A 27,070-nucleotide genomic window follows, 5' to 3' on the forward strand; every position below is an offset into this window, starting at 1 on the left:
TAGAAAGGTATCTTGATATAGCAGCTTAGATTCTATCCATTTTATTTGAATTCATCTCCTCAGTGTAAACTGAATTATTTTCAATTTTAGGTTTATAGGATGTATAATTAGCTTTTATTTTTTTAATAAATTTATTTAGTTATTTTTGGCTGCGTTGGGTCTTCGTTGCTGCGCAGGCTTTCTCTAGTTGCGGCGAGCGGGGGCTACTCTTTTTTGCGGTGCGCAGCCTTCTCATTGTGGTGGCTTCTCTTGTGGAGCACAGGCTCTAGGCGCGTGGGCTTCAGTAGTTGTGGCACGCGGGCTCAGTAGTCATGGCTCGCAGGCTCTAGAGCACAGGTTCAGTAGTTGTGGCACACGGGCTTAGTTGCTCCATGGCATGTGGGATCTTCCCGGACCAGGGCTCGAACCCGTGTCTCCTGCATTGGCAGGTGGATTCTTAACCACTGTGCCACCAGGGAAGCCCCTAATTAGCTTTTAAAATTCCTAGAGCATGCAGACAAAAAAACAGAACTGGTGATAATGACCCAATGTATTGCAGAGGAAATTTGACAAGGGAAAACAATATCTTAGTTATAAGATTAATTATAATCTGCCAGTCTTTGATATGCACTTGCTGTGACTTTAGAATGAGTAGAACCTGAAATAGCTAGAAACCATAAAATTCTCTTTACTTTTACTTTAAAGAAACATTTAGCCCTTCAGTCAGTCAGTGCAACAAATATTTATATTATGATTTGTCATGTGTAAGGCACTGTGGTTAATCCACTTTCTAAAAGCTTACAGCCTAGTAGGTTAGAAGATTGTCAACACAGTAAGAAAAAATTTAAGATCTATAATAGAACTATAAGCAAAGTTCTGGATTATAGGAAAGTAGGAAAACATTTCCACCTAGAGATTATTGGGATTTCTGAAGAGGTTTCAGGTAAAGCATGCCTTATCCTTTCTGAAGTTCTGAACAAATAAAGAAAACAAGAGTGGCAGGTAGGGGTCAAAATGCCACTTTTATTACTAACAGAGACCAGGTTGGAGGATACAACTTTCAGTACCTGAGCCAAATTGTGCCTTTTAACTGAAGTCCTTTAGGTAGACCAACCTGCCTCCAAGCAGTGCTATATTGACTCAAGCCTCCCTGTGCAAGGGAGAGTCTGGCCCTAAATAAGCGGCGAATGCTTGCTCCACACCTTGGAAAGGTAGAAGCACAGAGATGGGCCAAGTTTGCTCTTCACTCTTCTAAGATTAACTAGTCAGACAGGTTCAGATAAGTCACTCTGTCTCTGTAAGTAAAGAAGTACAGAGAAGTCAGGAGTGTGTTTAGCGCAAGTTCTTCCTTATGAAAACCTGAAGTGGGAAAAAGGCATTCCCTCGTAGGAGAGAGGATCAGTGAAGCTTTCATGGAGGATATGAAATTGGAGCAGAGCATTTAAAAAATGGATTGATTTCTAGGTAGAAGACATAAAGCCATAGAGATGAGAAAGTATAGGCTTTGTTTGAAAAAGAGGTAGTAGTCTAATTTAACCGAGCATTTGAGTTCTTGGTTTCAATAGTGTTACCCTTTGTGGGTTATTATCAAACATAAACATTTAGCTCTTGAACAGTAGTTGGCTCTATTTCAAGGTTATTTGACTTAAAAGATTACAAAAACCATCCCTTTCAGGTTTTAAGACAGCAAAGTAAAATTATTTCCAGGCTTTTTTGAAAATCACCTAAAGACAGGAATATAAACTCCATTTTGAAAGGATAAGACATCTGTAATCCTACTTGTATAGGAAGAAGGAAAGCAAAAAGAAGTAGTAAGTGACCTAACAGAGGAGAGGAAGGTCAAACTCTATAGAGGAGAATACTGGCAGGAGACAGATCATGATTTCTCTGCAAGACCCCTGAAAAGCTCAGTACATGGAAGTACCATGTACCACAGATGGAGGCTGAGAACAGGGAGCATTGTCTGAAAAAATCTATAATGGGGGATGGACCCCTCTCTGCCACCACCCCCACCCCCATACTCACCCCATGCACCCTGATCAGTTGAATGACTGCCATCAGACTTACAGAAGTCAGGACATTATTCTTTGGAGGAATTGAACATGAGAAGTTCAGGACCTAGGACCCTAAGCCCAGAGGCGAATGAGGCTAAGATGCCACAGTGAACAGTGGAACCTGCTAGTCTCCTTCCCTCACCTAGTTCCAGAATTCCATCAGGCAGGTAAGACATTAGAGTCTTCCTTCTAGTAAGAGAAGGCTCCAGAGAAAAGATAGCTGAATTTAAAATTCTGCTTATGTATCAATAGGCTTGTGCCTATCAGTGTTGATTTTTTAAAAAAAAATCTGTAAACATGTTTTTGTTTATTTTTTATGGCTGTTGGCAGACAACCTTGTAAAGTTATTCATGACCAAACTCTTTATAGAACTGTCCCATAAAACATACATTCTAGGAAATCTTCAAAAGCCTTGGATTAGTAAAATGGGGAGAAAAAAAGGGGGGGCGGCTAACTAATAAAAGATTGCCAACATTTTCTTAAATGTGTCATATACCATTGATATTTTAAAACAAAATACAGATTAATTTAAACCAAATCTAAAGGGTATAATCCCAGCATTTAAAAATGGAATGCATGTAGATTTATGAAAGATATCATTGTCCTAATAGTTTTTGTTCTGTCTTGGGTCACCACTGGTTTGGGGAGAGAGGGTCAAGCATACTGCCAAAGAACAGAGTTATCAAGCCTGTGTTCTAGGCTAAGTCCTAATTTGTTTGTACATCCAGTAATGACACTGGCTTGCTTTTTCTCAGTCTGTGTTGATTTTAATTTTGATTTTTTAAAAAGATTTATTCATTATTTATTTATTTATTTATTTTTGGCTGCATCGGGTCTTACTTGTGGCAGGTGGGATCTTCGTTGAGGCATGTGAGATATCACGTTGCGGCGCGCGGGCTTCTCTCTAGTTGTGGTGTGTGGGTTTTCTCTTCTCTAGTTGTGGCGCACAGGCTCCAGGGCGCATGGGCTCTGTAGTTGTGGCGCTCTGGTTCCAGAGCGCGTGGGCTCTGTAGTTTGCGGCACATGGGCTCTCTAGTTGAGGTGCGTGAGCTCAGTGGTTAGTTGCCCTGCAGCATGTGGGATCGTAGTTCCCTGACCAGGGATCGAACCTGCATCCCCTGCATTGTAAGGCAGATTCTTTACCACTGGACCACCAGGGAAGTCCTAATTTTGATTCTTTTTTAATGTTTAAGAAAAATAACTAAATGTAAACCTATTTTAGTATATTCTGTATGCCTATGTAAATTACATTTCTTTATTTATGTTGGTTCCCTCTTTGGTTTCTTTCTTTTTTGTATCCAGCTTTACTGAGATATAATTGACATATAACATTGTGTGAGTTTAAGGTACACAGTATGATGATTTGACATACGTGTATTTTGCGACTACCACAGTAAAGTTAGTTAACACATCTGTCATCTCACATAGTTAATGATGTTTGTTTTGAATGTGTTTTTATTTTATTTTATTTTGGCCATGCTGCATGGCATGTGGGATCTTTGTTCCCTGACCAGGGATCAAACCTGTGCCCCTTGCAGTGGAAGTAGAGTCTTAACCACGGGACTGCCAGGGAAGTTCCAGTGATGTTTGTTTTGTGGGAGAACATTTAAGATCTACTCTCAGTGGGCTTCCCTGGTGGCACAGTGGTTGAGAGTCCGCCTGCTGATGCGGGGGACGCGGGTTCATGCCCCGGTCCGGGAAGATCCCACATGCCGCGGAGCGGCTAGGCCCGTGAGCCATGGCTGCTGAGCCTGCGCGTCCAGAGCCTGTGCTCTGCAAGGGGAGAGGCCACAACAGTGAGAGACCTGCGTACTGCAAAAAAAAAAAAAAGATCTACTCTCAGCAACTTTCAAGTATACAGTATAGTAATTAATGTTCACTATAGTTACCATGCTGTAGATTAGATTTACAGAATTTCTTCAGCTTGTAACTGGATATTTGTACCCTTTAACCACCTTCTCTCATTTCCCCCACTCCTCAGATCCTGGCAACCACCGCTTATGAGATTATACAGTATTTGTCTTTCTCTGATTTATTTGACTTAGCACCATGCCTTCTAGGTTCATCCATTTTGTTGCAAAAGGCAGGATTTCCTTCTTTTTTGTGGCTGAATAATATTCCATTGTATATATATACCAATGTTTTCTTTATCCATTAATCTGTTGACAGACACTTAGATTGTTTCCATATCTTGGCTGTTGTAAATAATGCTGCAGTGAACATGGAGGTGCAGATATCTCTTTGAAATAGTAATTTCATTTCCTTGGATATATACCTCAAGTGGGACTGCTGAATTATATGGCAGTTTTGTCTTTAATTTTATGAGGAACCTCCATAGTGTTTTCCATAGTGGCTGTACCAATTTACATTCACACTAACACTGCTCAAGGGTTCGCTTTTCTCCACCTCACCAGTACTTATTATCTCATGTCTTTTATTTTTGCGGTACGCGGGGCTCTCACTGTTGTGGCCTCTCCCGTTGCGGAGCGCAGGCTCCGGACGCGCAGGCTTAGCGGCCATGGCTCACGGGCCCAGCCGCTCCACGGCATGTGGGATCTTCCCGGACCACGGCACGAACCCGCGTCCCCTGCATCGGCAGGCGGACTCTCAACCACTGTGCCACCAGGGAAGCCCTCATGTCTTTTTTTTTTTTTTTTTTTTTGCGGTACGCGGGCCTCTCACTGCTGTGTCCTCTCCCGTTGCGGAGCACAGGCTCCGGATGCGCAGGCTCGGCGGCCATGGCTCACGGGCCTAGCCGCTCCGCGGCATGTGGGATCTTCCCGGACCGGGGCACGAACCCGTGTCCCCTGTATTGGCAGGCGGACTCTCAACCACTGCGCCACCAGGGAAGCCCCCTCATGTCTTTTTGATTATAGTGATTCTAACAAATGTGAGGTGATATCTCATTGTTGTTGTTTTTTTTTAATAATTTTTTTAAAATAACTATTTATTTCTGGCTGTGTTGGGTCTTCGTTGCTGTGCGTGGGCTTTCTCTAGTTGCGGTGAGCAGGGGCTACTCTGTTGGGGTGCGTGGGCTTCTCATTGCGGTGGCTTCTCTTGTTGCAGAGCACGGGCTCTAGGTGTGCGGGCTTCAGTAGCTGTGGCATGGAGGCTCAGTAGTTGTGGCCCACAGGCTCTAGAGCGCAGGCTCAGTAGTTGTGGCGCACGGGCTTAGTTGCTATGCGGCATGTGGGATCTTCCTGGACCAGGGCTCAAACCCGTGTCTCCCGCATTGGCAGGTGGATTCTTAACCACTGCGCCACCAGGGAAGACCCCCTCATTGTGGTTTTGACTTGTGTTTCCCTGATGTTGAACACCTTTTCATATACTTTGGAAAAATTTCTGTTCAGATCCTTTGCCCATTTTTATTTATTTATTTGTTTTATTTTTTTATTATTATATGAGTTTCTTATATATTTTGGATAATAATCCCTTATCAGATATATAGTTTACAAATGTTTTCTCCCATTTTATAGGTTGCCTTTTCATTTTGTTGATTGTTTCTTTTGCTGTGCAGAAGATTTTTAGTTTGATGTAGTTCCTCTTGTGTTTTGCTTTCCTTCTTGTGCTTTTGGTGTTATATCCAAAAAAATCATTGCCAAGACCAATGTTAAGGAGCATTTTCACTATATTTTCTTCTAGGAGTTTTAGGCCTTACATTTATTTAAGTCTTTAATCCATTTTGAGTTAATTTTTGTGAGTGATGTAATATAGAGGTCTAATTTTATTCTTCTGCATGTGAATATACAGTTTTCCCAGTACCTACTATTGAAGAGACTATCTTTTCCCCATTGAGTCTTCTTGGCTCCCTTTTCAAATATTAGTTGACCGTATATTCATGGGTTTATGTCTGGGCTCTTGATTCTGTTCCATTGGTCTGTGTGTCTGTTTTTATGCCAGTACATAATGTTTTGATTACTAAAGCTTTGTAATGTAGTTTCAGGTCGGGAAGTGTGATGCCTCCAGCTTTGTTCTTCCCTCTCAAGATTACTTTGGCTATTCAGGATCTTTTGTGGTTCCATATAAACTTTAGGATTGATTTTCTATTTCTGTGAAAAATGCCATTGGAATTTTGATAGAGATTGCATTGCATATGTAGATCACTTTGGGTGGTGTGGACATTTTAACAAAATAATTGTTCCAGTCCATAAACATGGATATATTTCCATTTATTTGTGTCTTCAGTTTTTCTCATCAATGCCTTACAGTTTTTATGTACAGATCTTTCACCTCCTTGCTTAAATTTATTGCTAGGTATTTTATTTCATTTTTAATTTTTTTAATTGCAGTATAGTTGATTTACAGTGTTGTGGCAATCTCTGTTGTACAGCAAAGTGACTCAGTTTTATACATATAGACATTCTTTTTAAAATATTCTTTTCCATTATGGCTTATCCCAGGGGATTGGGTATAGTTCCCTGTGCTATACAGTAGGACCTTGTTGTTTATCCATTCTAAATGTAATAGTTTGTATCTACCAATGCCAAATTCCCAGTCCATCCCTCTCCCTTCTCCCCTCCCCCTTGGTAACCACAGGTCTGATCTCTATGTCTGTGAGTCTGTTTCTGTTTTGTAGATAGGTTCATTTATGCCATATTTTAGATTCCACATACAAGTGATATCATATGGTATTTGTCTTTCTCTTTCTGACTTACTTCACTTAGTATGATAATCTCTTGCTGCATCCATGTTGCTGTAGATGCCATTATTTCATTCTTTTTTATGGCTGAGTAATATTTCATTGTATATATGTACTACATCTTCTTTATCCATTCATCTGTTGATGGACATTTAGGTTGTTTCCATGTCTTAGCTATTGTGAATAGTGCTGCTATGAACATAGGGGTGCATGTATCTTTTTGAGTTATAGTTTTGTCTGGGTATATGACCAGGAAGTGGGATTGCTGGATCATATGGGAATTCTATTTTTAGTTTCCTGAGGAACCTCCATACTGTTTTCCATAGTGGCTGCACCAATTTATATTCCCACCAATAGTGTAGGAGGGTTCCCTTTTCTCCACACCCTCTCCAGCATTTGTTATTTGTAGCCTTTTTAATGGTGGCCATTCTGACTGGTGTGAGGTGGTACCTCATTGTATATTTGATTTGCATTTCTCTAATAATTAGTGATGTTGAGCATCTTTCCATGTGCCTACTGGCCATCTGTATGTCTTCTTTGGAGAAATGTCTATTAAGGTCTTTTGCCCATTTTTTGATTGGATTGTTTGCTTTTCTGTTGTTGAGTTGTATGAACTGTTTCTACATTTTAGAAATTAAGCCCTTGTTGGTTGCATCATTTGCAAATATTTTCTCCCATTCCATAGGTTGTATTTTTTTTTTAAATGGTTTCCCTTGCTGTGCAAAAGCTTGTAAGTTTGCTTAGGTCCCATTTGTTTATTTTTGTTTTTATTTCTATTGCCTTGGGAGACTGACCTAAGAAAACATTGGTACTATTTATGTCAGAGAATGTTTTGCCTATGCTCTCTTCTAGGAGTTTTATGGTTTCATGTCTTATCCTTAAGCCATTTTGAGTTTACTTTTGTGCATGGTGTGAGGGTGTGTTCTAGCTTCATTGATTTACACGCAGCTGTCCAACTTTCCCAGCACCACTTGATGAAGAGACTGTCTTTTTCTCATTTTATATTCTTGCCTCCTTTGTCAAAGATTAATTGACCATAGGTATGTGGATTTATTTCTGGGCTTTCTATTTTGTTCCATTGATCCATATGTCTGTTTTTGTACCAGTACCACACTGTTTTGATCACTGTAACTTTATAGTATTGTCTGAAGTCTGGGAGAGTTATTAGGTATTTTATTTTTTTATATTATTTTAAATGAGATTGTTTATTTTCATCTAGTTTGTTCTTAGTATATAGAAGTGCAACTGATTTTTGTATGCTGATTTTGTAACCTGCAGCTTTAATGAATTATTAGTTCTAACGGTTTTATGGTGTAGTCTTTAAGATTTTTCTGTATAAAATCATGTCATCTGCGAACAGAGATACTTTTACTTCTTCCTTCTGATTTGGATGCCTTTTATGTCTTTCCTACCTAATTGCTGTGGTTGGGACTTCCAGTACTGTGTTGACTAGGAGTGTTTAGATTACCTTTGTCTTGTTTCCGATCTTAGGGGAAAAGCTGTCAGCCTTTCACCATTGTGAAGTCAGCTGTGGGCTTGTCATATATGGCCTTTATTATGTTGAGGTACATTCCTTCTATATCCAGCTTGTAGATGGTTTTTTATCAGGAAATGATGTTGACTTTTGTCCAGTGTTTTTTTTTTTCTATCTATTCAGATCATATCATTTTGGTCTTTCATTCTGTTAATGTGGTTTATCACATTGATTAATTTGTGTGCATTGAACCATCCTTGTATCACAGGGATAAATCCCATTTGATCATGGTGTATGATTCTTTTAATGTGCTGTTGAATGTGGTTTGCTGTTATTTTACTGAGAATTTTTGCATCTAAATTCATCAGGGATATTGGCTTATAGTTTTCTTGTAGTTTCCTTCTCTGGCTTTGGGTAATGCTGGCTTCATAAAATGAGTTTGGGAGTGATTTCTCCTCTTCAATTTTTGGGGAAGAGTTTGAGTAGGATTGACATTAATTCTTTCTTATATGCTTCCTAGAATTTCTCAGTGAAACCATCTAGTCTTGTGCTTTTTCTTTGTTGGGAGGTTTTGATTACCGATTCAGTCTCCATACTCATTATTTATCTATTCAGATTATCTACATCTTCATGATTCAGTCTTGGAAGTGTTAAAAAAGAAAAACAAAACCTGTTGCACATTAAAATGTTGAAGAGTTCATTTGAGCAGACATTAATTTGAATTGCATAGCACCAGTCCAGAAGTGATTTTAGAAGTGCTCCATGCACAGGAGCTACGGGCAAGGTTTTTATAGACAAGACACCGAAGCAAAATAGTTATTTGATTGGCTGTATCTTAAGCAGTTGCCTTACTTGGGATTGTTCTTAAGTTTCATTTTCTCAGATTCCAGTGCATTTATGCTGGCTTAGGTTTTGGTTTGCAACGTGGGCTACCAAGGCATTAGAACCACCTCAGACAATTAAACCCCAATTGCCTCCTTGTTTAATTACCTTAACAGTAAGTGGTCATGCTTCTAGAAATTTATCCATTTCTCGTAGGTTGTCCATTTTATTGGGGTATGATTGTTCATAGTAGTCTCTTATGATCCTTTATATTTCTGTGGTATCAGTTGTAATGTCTCCTCTTTCATTTACAATTTTTTTCTTTCTTTTTTCATTTATAATTTTACTTGAGTCCTCTCTTTTCCCTTGGTTAGTCTAGCTATAGGTTTGTCAATTTTGTTTATCTTTTTGAAGAACCAAGTGTTAGTTTCATTAATCTTTTATATTGGTTTCCTTTCTCCATTTCGGTTATTTCTGCTCTAATCTTTATTATTGCTTTTTGCGGACATTGGGCTTTGTTTGTTCTTTTTCTAGTTCCTTGAGGTGAAATGTTGGTTGTTTATTTGGGATCTTTCTTTTTTCTTAATGTAGACATTTATAGCTATAAACATTCCTCTTAAAACTGTTTTTGCTGCATCCCATAAGTTTTGGTTTGTTGTGTTTCCGTTTTTGTTTGTCTCAAGATATTTTTTGATTTCCCTTTTGATTTCTTCTTTGATCTATTGGTTGTTCAGTAGTGTGTTGATTGATTTCCACGTATTTGTGAATTTTCCAATTTTCCTTCTGTTACTGATTTCTAGTTTCATGATATTGTGATTTATAACACATATATTTTGGTCTTTGTTCTTGGTTCCTGACTCACAACTCCCAAAAACCCTTGTAATTTCCTAAGCAAGCAGTAGGAACATCTTTTGTTCTCAGTTCAAAGCCATAAAGGTGAAATGGGTGTCTTTTTGTTTACAACAAGCCCCTTTCAGCCACACCTGAGTTTGTTAATAAGGTGAATTTTTAAACGTCCCTAGGTAACTGAATGATGGAGACCAGTTGCCAGGGGAGCCAACTATGATTAGAGGGTTGGAACTTTCAGTTCCACTCCCCATTTCCCCCTTCCCCGCCTCTGGGGAGGAGAGAGGAGCTGAAGGTTGAAGCAGTCACCAATGGCCTGTGGTATAATCAATTATGTCAATGTATTGGAGCCTCCATTAAAAAAACCCAGAAGGATGAGGTTCAGAGATCTTCCATGTTGGTAGCATCTGCATGCCAGAGGGGTGGTGCACCCCAGTTCTTATGGCGACAGAAGCTCCTGCACTCAGGACCCTTCCAGACCTCACCCTGTGTTACCTCTTTATCTGGCTGTTCATCTGAATCCTTTAAATAAGCTGAGAGGGCTTCCCTGGTGGCGCAGTGGTTAAGAATCCGCCTGCCAATGCAGGGGACATGGGTTTGAGCCCTGGTCCAGGAAGATGCCGCGGAGCAACTAAGCCTGTGCGCCACAACTACTGAACCTGTGCTGTACAGCCCGTGAGCCAGAACTGCTGAACCCCTGAGCCTGTAACCTGAGGACGAAGAGTAGACCCGCTCGGTGCAACTAGAGAAAGCCTGCACGCAGCAACAAAGACCCAACGCGGCCAAAAATAAATAAAAATTAAATTAAGTAAATTAATAATAATAAACTGAGAGACATACGTTAATGTTTCTCTGAGTTCTGTGTACCACTTCTAGCAAATTAATTGAACCTGAGAAGTGGGTTGCAGGAACCTTTAATTTATAGCCAGTTGGTCAGAAGCACAAAGTAACACGCTGGACTTGCAATTGGTGTCTGAAGTGGGGGCAGTCTTGTGGGACTGGGCCTTTCACCTGTGAGATCTGATGCTATCTCCTGGTAGATAGTGTCAGAATTGAGTTAAATTTGTAGGACACCCATTCAGTGTCTGCTAAGAAATCGGGTATTGCTTGGGTGTTGGAAAACACACATCTGAATACCATTGTGATCAGGAAAGATACTTGATACGGTTTCTGTCTTACTGATCTTGTTGAAATTTGTATTGTGGCCTAACATATGTTCTGTCTTGGAGAATGTTCTGTGTATGCTTGAGAAGAATGTGTATTTTGCTGCCACTGGATGGACTGTTCTGTGTATGTTTATTAGATCATTTAGTCTGTGATGTTGTTAAAATCTTCTGTTTGCTTATTAATTCTCTGGAAGATCTGTTATTGAGAGTGAGGTGTTAAAATCCCCTGCTACTATTGTATTGCTGTTCGTTTCTCCTTTTAGTTCTGTTATATGTGCTTTATATATTTAGGTGCTCCAGTGTTGGGTGCATAAATATTTACACTTGTTGTATCTTCTTGATGAATTGACCCCCTTTATCATTATACAATGACCTTCTTTGACTCTTGGTTTCTTTATTTCTGTCTTCCTTTAGTGGAACCAGGCTTAATGTCATCTAGTTAAAGCTCCTTCTCAATGGAACAATCTACTCTATGACATCGCTGATATTGGAGAGACTGGCTGACCAGTAATGGGGAGAGCTCACAGTTTTACACAGTTATTTAAGCCAAATCTGTCTTAAACACATTGTCTCCGCTTCTCCTAGGTTGGTTATCTTGAACAGTATAGAGCTACTTGATTGTAAAGGACAATTCTTCAGCTATTCAATAGCAGCTATAATGTTCTTCCATTGAACATTTTGAGTATTCCTCTTATCTTTACCATCTTCCACAAAACTTAGCTTTAGAACCTCTCAATATCCTGGGATCCATTTTCTAAATGATATTTAGTTGATTTCCTTTCTCAAATGTGACGTTAGAGTTATTGACAACCACTCAGAATATACAGTAGTTTTGTCCGTTGGTCTGGTCTGCTTTCCATTAGTGTATCCTAAGATACAGTTTTTCTTTTCTTTTAAAATTTGTTACAGGAAGTCACATAAGTAACTCATGATAAACTAAAACTCTCTGTTTTTTGTGAAACTAGGTTTCTAGTTTCATATTTATATAACTGATAATTGCTTAATTTTAGTGAGAGATTTAAAAAAAATTTACCCTGTTTAGTTTCCTCATTTTTTAAAATTAATTTATTTATTCATTTTTGGCTGTGTTGGGTCTTCGTTGCTGTGCGCGGGCTTTCTCTAGTTGCGGCGAGCGAGGGCTACTCTTCATTGTGGTGCACGTGATTCTCATTGCAGTGGCTTCTCTTGTTGCGGAGCACGGGCTCTAGGTGCATGGGCTTCAGTAGTTGTTGCTTGCGGGCTCTAGAGTGCAGACTCAGTAGTTGTGGCATGCAGGCTTAGTTGCTCCGTGGCATGTGGGATCTTCCCGGACCAGGGCTCGAACCCGTGTCCCCTGCATTGGCAGGCGGATTCTTAACCACTGCGCCACCAGGGAGGTCCCTAGTTTCCTCTTGATACTGTCCTTTTAAAATCATGTTGAACCCTGATTCTGTTATCCAAGGTTATTATTTATCCTAATGAGTTTCATGGTATCCAGAAGTTTAGTAAATATGCTTAGGACTTTATTCAAGATATCTAAAACTATTGCATGGGTATTTTGGCTAAACATGGGAGTTTGACTTTAATACATTTATTTCCTTTCTTTTCAAATAGCACTAACATTATAATAAAAGAATAAAAAGGAGTATAAGATCACAGGCACAGAATGACAAAAAAAATTTTAGAAGATAAAAAAATTAGTAGAAAAATGTTAAATAATTTAGCCAAGTAGAGGGAGGTACACTCTGGGTTGTCTGCAGAGACTAGCAAGCAAGTTTACAAAACCTCCAAAAAGACTCAACACTTGGTAGTAAAAAGTGAAAATATAAGAATGAGGCTTGAGATTAAAAGTAGGTACTGGTTGAAGAAAGTCTTTTTTTTAATCCAAAATGTGTTTATTGGGATGGTTTCCCGTTCATCTTGATTCTGAGGGCTTTTAGTGCTGCTTCCGTCTGAAGGAGCATCCTTTGGTAAGCCTTGCTTTTCCTCCTGTGGGCTGGCAGAGGACAGTAGAGCAGCCAACACACAGAACTACTGTTTGTGCATGGCCAAAGACAGTGCTGGTTTTATAGCATCCTGAGCATTTCACATCCATGAAATAGGAATTAGGGCACTGCACCAGGCTCTTCTTCTTGTGTTTCCTCTTCTCCTCTTCTGGAGAGGGATGAAGGAGATCCTTTGAGAGAGGCATGTTCTCATGGGGAGGTCGTCACCGTCGGAAAGTCTGAAGAAATCTTAAATTAAGTGGTTGAATCCTATGTAAACTACTTCTTCCCCCTCTAGGAAACTGGGCATTTTTTTCTTCAAGAAAATGGAGGCTGAGGGTTCTGGATCCAGGAATATCAGATGTGTGAAAAGGATAGGGATATGGAGCCAAACACTGAACTTACAATAGCTTCTTAATGCCATGAAAAGGAGTGGACAGCCAAGGATAACCTGATAGTTGAGGAAAGCCTCCAAAATGAGAGGCCAGACAAACACATAAAAGAAACAAGGTAGAGAGAGCAGAGAAGAAAAAACTGCGGGTAGGGCAGAGGGGAAGAGGTATTAATCTCTAAGAAATGAAATGTTGCATCTTCAAAAAACAGAATGCTCTTTTGAAACTCTTTCAATAAATAAGAAATAACTCTTGGAAATAAAAAATGATACCCCCCCCAAAAAAAATTAGTGTAAAGATTGGAAGTAAAGTTGAAGCAATTTCCTAGGAATTAGAAAGAAAATATTAAATGAGGAAAATAGGAGACAAATAATTTTAAAAATTAAAGATAGACCAGAAGGTCCAATATTTGACTAATAGGAATTTGAGCAAGAGAGGACAGAGAAAATAGTGGGAGATGATACCAACAGATTTCCAAAGCATTTTCCAAACTGAATCATAGATTTGCAAGTTGAAAGATCTGATAGAATAATAAAAAAGACACAGACCAAGAGGACTGATTATGAAATTTCAGTAAACTGGGGATACAGAGGCTGTACTAAAAGCTTCCAGCAAGAGTAGCTAGAGGTTGCATTCAAAGGACTAATCAGAATAGCATTACATATCACAGTAGTAACATAGGAAGACAGAATGCATTAAGCAGTATCTTCAGATATCTTCAGTGGAAAGGATTTCCAACCTATAATTTTATTCAGTCATATTATCAATCAAATGTGAGTCTAGGATAAAGATATTTTTAGACATGCAAGTGACCAGGATTTCAGTTCTCATGAGCCTTTTTTCCCCCGTAAGTTACTAGTGAATGTACTCTTAAATAGGAAGGGAAAAGAAATCGGGTCCAAGACTCAGAATTCAGTCAAAGAGAAGAGCCACGGGAGAGCCCAAGGTGACAGCTCTGTACCTAGTCTAGAGAGTCCCCCCACAGAGGGAAGCAGAAGAAAGACCAAAGGGTTCTGGGAAGTTATGGCTCCGGGAAAAAGCAATATCTGGTGTGTTTGAGCATATGGAAAATATTGATAGACATGTGACAGATGCTGGAGCATTTGAGGAAAAGTTAAAAATATATAGAAAGTAGGAAAAATGAGGTTGTCATTAATTTGTAGGGACAAAGAGTACATGGTCCTATTGTTTTGCTGGCTCAGCACTCAGTAGTATCTGTCCAGTATTACATTCACACTCACTCTTCATTTAAACAAAGATTGTCATAAAATTACATAGGGTATGGAGGCTAGAGGTAGAAACTAAATACTTACATTCCTTGGCAGTATGTCGATAGGTAATATCTAAATTTGATAAATCAAGCATATTTAGAAAAACAGAGGTAAATATCAAAAGAACCCCCTAGAAGATTCGATAGGGTATAGGGGTAGGGCGGACCCTACTGTTTTTCCAATGTCCTTTTGTCTTGGTTGAATTTTTATATAAAAATTCAGTTAAGTTATATGGTATATTATAGAGACCTCTTTCTAGATATATATATATCAATTAATAACAGCCAAATATTTAGCTATATCATGCATCCTTTATTTAGCTATCTTGTTCATAATAGCACCACTGTCTTATTCATATCATGGCCTAGGAAGTCTAATAGATTTCCTTTGTTAATTTGGTATCATTTTTCCTTAATGACTTTCCTACAAAGTTATATCTTCCCTTCCTTTTTAAAGAATCTTTGTTCTGATTTAACATATTGTTTCTTTTGGTTCCTTTTAAATCTAAAATATAATTTCTGGCATGCAGTTAGGGTATCTAGGGTACTGTGTACTTTGTTTCTTACATTATCTAAAACAGGGGAATGCTTTTTCTACAAATAAGTAGCATGGCTGTATTAAAATACCATTGCTTTGGAAATATTTCCATAGCAGTAAGATGATTTAGAATGTGTGTTTGTGAGTGAGTTGTAAAATTACTATCTGACATATGTCTTGGAAAATTCCACAGATTCTGCCAGTTTTCAGTTTCTGGCACATCGACTAGAATTTGTACATGAGGAAGTCAAACCCTACTTTCCTCTGATTTACCACCCGCTCTGGCATTTTGGAATATGAGATTCAGTTAAATGCTTGCTAATCCTGAGTCACATCCCAGCATGGCCTTGTTGTATCTACTAGTAGTTCTTTTGTGTGTATATAGTGTGGTGGAGCTGGGGTAAGTGGAGGAGAAAAGGGGAGGACATATAATTATATTGCCACCTTGACTTTAAAATTCTTTCCTTTCACTTCATAACTTCAAAAGAAGTTTTCAGTAGGGCATGGAAGATTTCCAGGATTGAGCAGTACCCAAAATGAGTTCCAGTCATATCCAGTAGTTCATCAAAGTTCATGGAGTCGTTGGTGCTCTGGAATGTTGCTGTGGATAGTTAAAACTGATTAAGTGGAAGAAATTCTCAACAGAAAACAGAATAAAAGTGTATACTTATTTTAGACTGAGAGCAATGAATTGGTAGTGGATATTGATTTCGGTTAAAGAAACAGAAGTCAGGATAAAAGAAAGCTTGTAATATTGAGTCAGATACTAGAAAGTGTCCATAGCAGAAAGTTTGATCTATTAAGTAATGTATCTGTTTTCTAAATGTATCCCTTCCTTGGTGTTTTTATCTAGGGATTTCTTTCTTAAGATAAATTTAGTCATGATATGGTAATGCACTGACAGCAGTTTGCTTCTAAAAAGCAATTATATTTCTACTAGGGACAAGATGTTGCGTGGAGGAATGACAAACTTACTTTGTTTTAGGTTTATTTAGGCATACAAAAATGTTTTCCTCTTAGATTTTGGCGAGAAATCAGTTGGAAAAACATCTGGTGTTGGTTGAGTGAGGGAATGGCATAATCAGTAAAAACTACTTATAGGAAAAAATCGTTTTAAAAAAATCTCTGCAGCTTCAACTCTGGATTTCTTTATGATGGTTCATTCTTAATCTCTCTCAGAAATTTGCTTCCCACCAAAGATTTTACCTGTGTTGGGCTGCTTCAGTATGTCTCAAATTTTATTCAAATCTATGACATTTAGATCACGAGTCATGAACTTTTAAAATGTAGAATGTGTTTTCATAGCTTTTGCTGTCTAACAACCGCTCTAAAACCTAGTGGCTTGAAACAGTTATTCAGTCTGGCACGTCTTCTTCTAGTCACCCAAAGAGGTTGCCCGTGAGGCTGCAGTCCTCTGGTGGCTTGACTGGGACTTGAGTGTCTAAGATGGCCTCATTTACAGTCTGAGACCTTGGTGTCACTGTCAGCTGGTACTCTTTTTCCACAAGGCCTGTCATCATCATTCACAAGTTTAGCCTGGGCTTTCTTACATGGTGGCAGGAGTGTTTGAAGAAGGTAAAGTTTTGGTTAAGGCTTAGCTTGGAAATTGCAGTGTTATTTTCACCACATTCTTTTGGTCAGATCAAGTCATCATGTGAACTCAAATGCAAAGGGTGGGAAAACAGACTCCACCTATTGAAGGGAGGTGCAGCAAAAGCCCAATGCAAAAGGGTATTGTAGCAAGGAGATAAGATTCTTCAGAGGCCCTTATTATAAGGTTCTACCATGGTCTGCCCTCTGTCTCCAATAGTTCGCATTCTTGTCTCATGCAAATCATTCCCTCCCAAGACATCTGAAAGTCTTATATCCAAAAACAACCTGTATAAATACACAAATACATAATGGTGAAAACCTGTAACTTGTTATCTGCATTTGATTTAGAGGTAGATGAGGGTCCTCACCTGCAGTTCCTCTTGATCCAGAGACCTATGAACTAAAAAGAAAAGTTATCTGCCCCATACACTCAACATATACCGTTATTCACAGAGATAGAATAACGGCAATATAATTCACCCTAAAAAGGGGAAGTAACAGGAGGCATATAGCATATATCAATTCTGAAATATAGCAGACGCATTGTCAGGTCACCTACTCCAGGTGAAATGGAACAGGAAGGACCCTATGGTCCTTCCCCACCATGTCCTCTGCCTCCTTTTGTCTGTAGAAAAACTTTAGCTAAAGAGTTTAATCAGAGAATTGAGAAAATGCAGAAGCAAAGGAAAACAGTCAAACAAGACCAAATATTGATAGTTCAGTTATTAAACAAATTCAAGGACCTTTAGTTCCTTCTCATGGGCTGTAGGTAATATTCTGTCCTTTGAGCTGTTTTGTAGATATTGCAACCCCCACCAGGTGGAAGAAGTTTACTACATGATGACCAGACTGTAGCCATGGCATGAGCTGCCATAATTCTGAGAACTGGCCTCAAGGAAATGGGAACAAACCGACCCTGGAACTGAAGATTAACTGTACTTAAAATCAGGATGACGCTGATCAGACCACCGCATGACCAATTTCAAGATGACTGTCAGAGCTGACCATTTGGTTCCTGCATGTAGCCCCCTACCTCCGCCTATACACACCTGAAACTCCCCTTTAAAAGCTCTTGCCCACTGATTGTCAGTGGGGAGTTGGCCTTTGGGCATGAGTCCACCCTCTCCCCTCGTTGCCGGCCTCTGAAATAAAGCAAATTTTACTTTCCACCAACCTTGCCTCTCAAGTATTGGCTTTCGAGCAGCAAGCAGCTGGACCCTACTTTTGGTAACCCAGAAGCAGGAAACGTGCCTTGATTGGGGCCCATTTCTGCTTCCTGGGAATGGTTCCCTAATCCATTGTTCTCTGTGATTCTTGGTACTGCATTATGAGCTCTTAACACTGCTTTCTGAGAGGTCTCTCCTTTTACATAAGAAATATCTTATGAAGCTAAGTAGCTTTCTCAGGGTACTTCCTCCCTATAGAAAGTTGGGAACCCAGTGGCCTTTTTTTCATTTTAAATAGTTTCTGTCCCTTGTTGTACCCAGCAGGTACAACTTCCTTTAAAATTTCTGAAATTTTCTGTGAATCTGGTTTGTGTTATTCCATGTCCCAAAAGCTACATCATTATAACTCTTTAAAGACAGTCCTCTCCTAACTTTGGTTGTGTCTATCTGCTGTGGCATAAGTTCCCTTTAGCTTCTTAGAGGCCATTATGTCTAGTTAAGAGAGTCAGCTAGGTATGGCTTTAAAAGTTTCTGAATTAAAAGACAATTGTATAACCTTTCGTTAGGCAGAGTTCACATGTATGATATTCAGAAGCATATGTGTTAAAAAAAGGATAAATTGGACTATATCAAAATTAAAAATATTTGTTCTTCAAAAGACACCATTAAGAAATAGAAGTCATGACACACAGAATGGGAGAAAATATTTGCAAGTCATAGAGTAGATAATGAATGTGTATTCAAAATATATAAGGAGCCCCTAAATCTCAATAGTAAGAAGATAAACAACTCAAAAGGGAAAATGATTTGAATACACATTTCACCAGAGAAGTCTTTTGAATGGCTGAAAAGCACATGAAAAGATGCTCAACAACATTAGTAATTAAGGAAGTGCAAATTGAAACCACAATGAGATACCACCCCATTAGACTGACTGAAATAAAAAAGGCAACAACAAGGAACGGTAAGATGGGGACAGACTGGAAACCTCGTACATTGCTGGTGGGAATGTAAAATGGTGCAGCTACTCTGGAAAACAATTTTAAAGTTTTAAATAAACTTAACCATAGGACTTCCCTGGTGGCGCAGTGGTTAAGAATCCGCCTGCCAATGCAGGGGATACGGGTTCGAGCCCTGGTCCGGGAATATCCCACATGCCGCGGAGCAACTAAGCTCGTGTGCCACAACTACTGAGCCTGCGCTCTAGAGCCCGCGAGCCACAACTACTGAGCCCACGTGCCACAACTACTGAAGCTCACATACGTAGAGCCCATGCCCCACAACAAGAGAAGCCACTGCAATGAGAAACCCGCGCGCCACAATGAAGAGTAGCCCCCACTCGCCGCAACTAGAGAAAGCCTGTGCACAGCAACGAAGACCCAACGCAGCCATAAATAAATAAATAAATTTATTTTTTAAAAAAACCCAAAAAACACTTAACCATATGATACAACCCAGAAAATATCCACCTTAGAATTTATCCAAGAGAAATGAGAACATATTTCAACCCAAAGACTTGTATGAGAATGATCATAGCAGCATTATTCATAATAGTAAAAAAAATTGTAACAATCCAAATGTCCGCTAGGAATGAATAAACAAAATATAGAATTCCATACACTGGAATACTATTCAACAATAAAATAGAATGAACTACTGGTACATGCTATAACATACGTGAACTTAAAAACATGCAAAGGGCTTCCCTGGTGGCTCAGTGGTTGAGAGTCCGCCTGCCGATGCAGGGGACACGGGTTCGTGCCCCGGTCCGGGAAGATCCCACATGCCGCGGAGCAGCTGGGCCCGTGAGCCATGGCCGCTGAGCCTGTGCTCCGCAACGGGAGAGGCCACAGCAGTGAGAGGCCCGCATACCGCAAAAAACAAAACAAAACAAAACAAAAACATGCAGAATAAAAAAAGATGCAAAAGGTGACATATTTTATGATTCCATTTTTTTTTAATGCCCAGAAGGGAAAATCTACAGAGACAGAAAGCAGATAAGTGGTTGCTTGAGGTTGGGGATCAGCACAGGGATTGATTGTAAATGGGCATAAAGGATATTTTTGGGGTGATGGAAATTCATCAAAACTGAATTGTAGTGATGGTTACACAGCTTTATAAATTTACTAAAAATTATTGAAGCGTATAATTAAAACCAGTGAATTTTACGATATTTGCATTATGCCATAATAAAGCTGCTAAAAATGCTGTATACAGATGAAATCCCATGATGGTGAAAACTTAGGAATTATTGCAACTTTTTTTTTTTTAAACAAGAAATGTATCATATCCCTTGAAATAAATGGGCCATAAGTTGAATCTTCAAACTTTTTTCTTCAGGTATTTTAATCGTTATTTTTGTAATGTATTCAGTCTGTTGCTGTGTTGATGTCATTTGCATGTTATTTGCTGAATTTAGAGTAACATTCAGTTTATTAAATTTCTTTCTTCCTCCCCTCCGCTCCTCTTCCCTCCCCTCCTGAGGTACAAAGTGAAAAAACCATGGAAACCTGCTGGGAATTTACAGTCAAAAAGTATTTCCTGATCTATTTAGTAAAAATGACATTCATTGGTTGAGGAATTTCTAGGCATTGTGTTGCTTACCGACTATACTGGGTTGAACTAAACAGACAAGGCCCCTTTCCTCTCAGAGTTTACACTCTGATGTAATGGACACATCATCCTAGAGGAAGGAGTAAAGAAGGGGCACACTCTCTCTCATTAAGGATCCTCCTGATACCACACACATCACTTTTTCTTACATTCCATTGGCCAGAACGTAATGAGAAATAAAGTCTTCTTTCCACACAGCCATGTGCTAGCTAAACATTGGGAATTCTGTTACTCTAGATGAGTAGAGAGGATATGAGGGGATACTAGTATTCTATGCCAAAATATATATATTAACTTTTGTATTTCTTCCATAATGCTTGAATAACATAGGTCAGACCTTTTAATTTCCGTTTTTGGAGTTGGTAGCTATACTTTAATCAGCAGGGGTCACTGTTGCGAAAGTATTTCTTTTCCTGTTTCCTTTGTTCAACCCATCTGCATTTCCCACCCAGATCCTGTATTTAAAGCCTCTTGAATTGGTTTCCTGTGTCTTTTTTGTGTGCTAAGCATTTAAATTTACTATGTTAGTAAACTAATACCCAGAATGTGCCAAAGATTTAAAAACTGATCAGAAAAGCTAAAATAATAGCCAAAAAAAAATGCTTCTTACTCTTCAGGAACTCTATGTTGTAATTACAGTTTGCAACAAGTGGTTTCACAGTTACATTTCTCAGCTAGGTTATTTATAGAAAAACGATTACAGTTTTATACAAAACAACAATAAATGCTAATGTATGACAAAACAAATCATTTAGTTTTTTAAAAACCTGAATATTTAAGAATGTCCTATCCCTGTAAGACAGGGGGGCTGTTTCAGTGTCTGTTTTTGTTTGTTTAGGGGATGATGTCCTACCTTGAAAGAAATAATCGAGAGAGAACAATGTAGTTGTTCTCATGTTCCCCCCCACAATATCCTTGTAATTTTTTGTGGATAGATTATTAAAATATATAATAATCTATCCATACATTAATATGAAACCAGATAACCTAAGAATGTCAAAAGTTTGAACGTGACTTTCTCTACGATTATATCTAAAACCTTCACAAATTTGTTATAATTCATTATATCCTTGATATAATTGGATTTGACACCCTTTATATTTTGTATGAGAAACCTAGAGTTTGGATTCAGCTGAAATAGTAAGATATCTAAAACATGTATTCTATTGCTTCTGTGAAACATTTATTTTACAAACAATACCATGGGGACTTCCTTGGTGGCACAGTGGTTAAGAATCCGCCTGCCAGTGCAGGGGACACAGGTTCAACCCCTGGTCCAGGAAGATCCCACATGCCCTGGAGCAACTAAGCCTGTGTGCCACAAGTACTGAGCCCACGTGCTACAACTACTGAAGCCTGCACACCTAGAGCCCTTGCTCCGCAACAAGAGAAGACACCGCAGTGAGAAGGCCATGCACCGCAATGAAGGGTAGCCCCCACTCGTCACAACAAGAGAAAAGCCCATGCGCAGCAACAAAGACCCAATGTAGCCAAAAAATTAAACAAACAAACAAAAAAACCCAATACCATGAACTGGAGCAGAAACCATTTGGGTTTCCTAGAAAACATCTAAAATTAATGTGTGTCTACCTCTAGGATTATTTTCTAAGCTCCATTGCTGTGTTACTTCAAATAATAAAATATTCTGATTATGTGTTATAACTGTAATTTCTTAAGTCCTGAGATTCTCAATCTGTTTTATCTGTTCCATTGGTTCTCAAACTTTAGGAAGCATCAGTATCACCTGGAGGGCTTGTTAAAATACAAATTGCCCCTCTTTCCCTCCACCACCCCTGGCATCCCGTTTCTGATGCTATAGGTCTGGAGTACAGCCCAAGAATTTGCGTTTCTAACAAGGTTCTGTTTGATGCTGATGCTGTTAGTCAGATGACCATGGTTTGTGAACCACTGATCTTTTTCTTGCAGACTTGGAGTAGGATACATATGTGCAGAAGGAATTGGAGGGAAATATAAGTCTGGACAGATATCCTATACACATGATGTTTCCCAGATACTCCCAGGACACTGTCTATTCCTTTTTTTCTTTTCTCTTTTCATATACCTCGTGTTCTTACAGAGACAACATTTGGTCTATTTAGAGTGACTTAGGGGAAAAAATTGCTGCTGGGTGTGACTTTTTTTTTTTAATAAATAAATAAATTTATTTATTTTTGGCTGAGATGGGTCTTTGTTGCTGTGCATGGGCTTTCTCTAGTTGTGGTGAGTGGGGGCTACTCTTCGTTGCGGTGCGCGGGCTTCTCATTGCAGTGGCTTCTCGTTGCGGAACGGGGCTGTAGGCGTGCGGGCTTCAGTAGTTGTGGCACGTGGGCTCAGTAGTTGGTGGCGCATGGGCTTATTTGCTCTGCGGCATGTGGGATCTTCCCGGACCAGGGCTCGAACCCGTGTCTCCTGCATTGGCAGGCGGATTCTTAACCACTGCGCCACCAGGGAAGCCCCTGGATGTGATTTTTGTTCCTTTTTGTATCTAGAATTGCACAAATCATGTGAACAACACATAACAGGTTTATATTTTTTATCAATTTAATTACCCTGTATATTCAAGTGAGCAAAGTGCCTTGGTGGGTGAGGTACGTAGCATTCAATTAAATACTTTGAATATACAAGATGAAGAGCTTAGTATTTCTAGTATAAAAATGATTATCTTTTATATTTTGTGGATTTGAGTTGGGCATAGTCTAGTATATTGGGTGCTTAGCTTAGTGATATTGTTTTATACTTACTAACTTGGTTTTTCCCCAAGATCTCAAGCTTAAGATATATGTTGTGTGCTAAGAAGTCCCCCAGGCAGGTCTCAATTTTGGATACATTAGCTGTCTTTGCTAACGTTATTTATGTCATCATAAATAACATAAATGTTATAATGTTATCAACAAATAACATTGTTATTTATGTCATCAACCCTAGATTATTCAGGGTATACTTTATAACTACTTCATGCATTCTTTCCTATAAGTGTACCTGGAGAAGAATGATCTTAATGGTGTAGAGTCTTAGAAACCGTGGAATTTGAGAACTTGTTTAGGAGGAAATGTGATGGCTTCATTTTGAAAGTCTGCCTTATAGAAAAGGGATATGATTTTTTCTTAATACCTTCCATTAATGGGTAGAGAATTTAGGGAAGCAGATTATTCTTTGATGTCAGGCAATTTCCAAAAACATGTAATTGTCAGGCAACATTACTTTTATTTTAACATAGTGTGTTTGTTGCACTGAAACTTGGTAGATGATCCAACTTTCCATCAGCAAGTCCTGTAGCTTCTTTAAAAATCCTTTTGTCTACTTTTTTTATTTTCCACTTCCACCACCCCTATAAATCTTACCTGCATCATCTTTTACTTGAACTATAATTTTAATATATTTCTAGCTTATCTCCTTGATGCCAGTCCAAAATTAGTATTTGCTTATTTCTGTGTTCTTCATTGTAGAGCAGGGGCTCCTTAAGTACAGAGATAACATCTTACTGTTTTTGTATTTCATTGCCTAGAAAAGTGCCTAACACAGGGTGTTCAGTAAATGTTCATTGTATGAAGTCAAGAGGCATCTATGTAATACCTAATAGCAGGGACTGAACATATTCCTCTCAGCTTCAGTGACATGTGTATTGTTTTTAGTTGCTTTTTATTGGATATATAGATATTTGGTTTTTTTATGTAGCTTACTAGACAAGCTTATAGTGACGGCTCTGTTAAAAGTACTCATTATGAGTTATTTCATTAATTTGTTATATGATCCTGCATTCATCCAGAATGCATGTGGTGGTGGTTACGAGGCATTATTACTCTTCTGCATGATATATAAAACTTGAAAGAGAACATTTCCTATCCTAGGTTTCTGAACATCTCTGTGAACAAATAAATGTGAGTTAGATTTGGAGAATAACCTTACCTTAATGGCATCTTTAAATGGTCACTCTGTACTGATATGCAAATAAACCTTTTGTAACTCAGTTTCCTTATATGTACAATGAAGATTAAGGGTAGTATGAAGATTCAGTACACTAATACATAAAATACACTTAAAATAGCACCTGGCACATAATGTCATCCTTCTGACTGCTATTTCATTTTTTTCTAAAGACAGGGAACAAATTAAATGTCTCAGACATTTTTTAGCCTAAAGAGTTTCTGAAAATATGACTTTGGCTTATAACACCCACTGTACTTATTCACCTCTCTCCTAAGAGGATTACCTCTAAACTGTTGAGTTGAACATAATAAAATGTTAAGTGACACTTGACACAATGATTTTGTTTTTGCAGATGTTCTCAAATAGTGATGAAGCTGTAATTAATAAAAAACTTCCCAAAGAACTCCTATTACGGTAAGTCTAACTTTATGCTGTTTTTTTTTTGTGTGTGTGTGTATCATATTTGCCTGTTTAAAAAAATTTTAGACTTGTTGCTAATTTCCCTATATGTATAGGATCTGGATTATGTAGATTTTAAAATTTATTGATTCTTTTGTTAAACAATCTTATTCTAGGGGTTATAGCCTTTTAAAAATTAAAAAGACAAGTTATTTGACACTTTGCTCTGTTAGACTTATGATTTTACCATCCTTATTTTTAATATGTAGAAACTACATTTGGGATCACTTGTAACATAAAACACACAGCTCCCAATTTATGTACCTCTGACTTAGGAATCACCTGGGAAGAAACAGGCATCCAGGGAAGTTATTTTCAGTGCCCATTATTTGGGTACATAATCATACCATTCTTTGTTCACATTTGTAGAATATCATGACTGAGAAAGGCACATTCTCTTTGCAAATGTTAGAAGTTAACAAGATACTGTGCTCGGGACATTTTTTTCTTGCTCATAGCTGCTACTGCATTCTAGCCCATAACCAGCCCAGTCCCTGCTTCAGGGTGAAAAATTCTGCCCTAGTGCTGGTAAAGAGTATTCCTGGCATTCCTAAGTATTTGCATGCTGAGTCCTCCACTAGATTGCAAGATCCATGGAAGCAGGGACAAAATCCTATAAATCTTTATGTAGGACTTACACTTTGAAGATGCTAAGAAAAAGGAACTGAATTGAACTTGGAATGAATGTTTTCTGTGAAAGCAAAACATACATATGTGCTGGTTGACTATAGTGTAAAGAACCTCCTAGACTACCCAGAACCATTGGAAAAATGTATCCTGAATATCTTGGGTATCCCTCAAATTTCAGCGAAATTTTAGCCATCTTAAAGAAAGATATTTTTAAAACAGGTTATGTTCTTCACTGTTACCATAAACTGAGTACACTAAGACTAAGACACACTTATTTTCAATATTAAGCGTTATTTTGTACTGCAGTAGTTTACCTTGAGACTCAGAAAGATATATGGAAGTTATTTGACTCTTTGGTAACTGACTGCATCCTGTTGTGGTTATATTTTTATATTTTATTAGAGTTTTTCTGTTTTTGCCATGAAACTCAAATTCCTTACTGTGACCTACAAGACCTCTCATGATATGGCAGGGGAATTACATGATCTGGTGTATATTTTTAAAGAATTAGTCTGGGTACTATGTTCCAACCAGATTGGGGGATTGGAATGGAAAGCAACAAGAAAACTTTTAAAGAAATCCAGGCAAGAGATGAGGGTAACACAGATAACATTTTCTGTAATTTTTTACACTGCATTGCCTGCCCTGGCCCTTTCTAGCTTTAGTCACTGTTTCTTTCTCTTTTCCCCTCCCTTCCCCTCCTTCCTTCCTTTTTGAGATATAAATTGACGTATAATCTATTAGTTTCAGGTATACAACGTAATGATTCAATATTTGTATATATTGCAAAATGAGGGCTTCCCTGGCAGTCCAGTGGTTAAGACTCCATGCTTCTACTGCAGGGGGCACGGGTTTGATCCCTGGTCGGGCAACTAAGATCCTGTATGCCATGTGGTGCAGCCAAAAAAAAAAGATATATTGCAAAATGATCACAACAATAAGTCTAGTTAATATCCATCACCACGGGACTTCCCTGGCAGTCCAGTGGTTAAGACTTCGCCTTCCAGTGCAGGGGGTGTGGGTTCGATCCCTGTCGGGGAGCTAAGATCCCACATGCCTCGTGGCCAAAAAAACCAAAACATAAAACAGAAGCAATATTATAATAAATTCAATAATGACTTTAAAATTGGTCCACATCAAAAAAAAAAATCTAAAAAAAAAAGAAAGGGACTTCCCTGGTGGCACAGTGATTAAGAATCCACCTGCCAATGCAGGGGACATGGGTTCAAGCCCTGGTCCAGGAAGATCCCACATGCAGTGGAGTAGCTAAGCCCGTGCGCCACAACTATGGAGCCTGCGCTCTAGAGCCCGTGAGCCACAGCTACTGAGCCTGCATGCCACAACTAGTGAAGCCCATGCACCTAAAGCCCATGCTCCGCAATAGGAGAAGCCACCGCAATGAGAAGCCTGTGCGCCGCGATGAAGAGTCGCCCCCGCTCGCCGCAACTAGAGAAAGCCCGCGCACAGCAATGAAGACCCAATGCAGCCAAAAAATTAAATAAATAAAAATTTATGAAAAGAAAAGAAAAATATCTATC

At 38.8% G+C, this 27,070-nt stretch overlaps 2 protein-coding genes across 2 annotated transcripts in view; one reads left to right on the plus strand and one right to left on the minus strand.

The window, feature by feature from the left end:
* FBXL20 (F-box and leucine rich repeat protein 20) overlaps positions 1 to 27,070 on the plus strand; it is a 109,721-nt gene that overhangs the window by 23,422 nt on the left and 59,229 nt on the right. The window contains exon 2 of the mRNA XM_082860971.1: positions 24,796 to 24,857. Within this exon, the coding sequence (XP_082717097.1) occupies positions 24,796 to 24,857 (62 nt within the window). The remainder of the gene's footprint in view (positions 1 to 24,795; positions 24,858 to 27,070) is intronic.
* On the minus strand, positions 12,896 to 13,176 carry LOC309974974 (small ribosomal subunit protein eS27-like; the record flags this gene model as incomplete). The annotated part of the gene is made up of 1 exon (XM_082859844.1): positions 12,896 to 13,176. The coding sequence occupies exon 1, from the start codon at positions 13,148 to 13,150 to the stop codon at positions 12,896 to 12,898; it is 255 nt and encodes an 84-aa protein (XP_082715970.1). The 5' UTR covers positions 13,151 to 13,176.

This window comes from Leucopleurus acutus (genome assembly GCF_964270905.1).
Source record: "Leucopleurus acutus genome assembly, chromosome: 19".
Taxonomy (NCBI): Eukaryota; Metazoa; Chordata; class Mammalia; order Artiodactyla; family Delphinidae; genus Leucopleurus; species Leucopleurus acutus.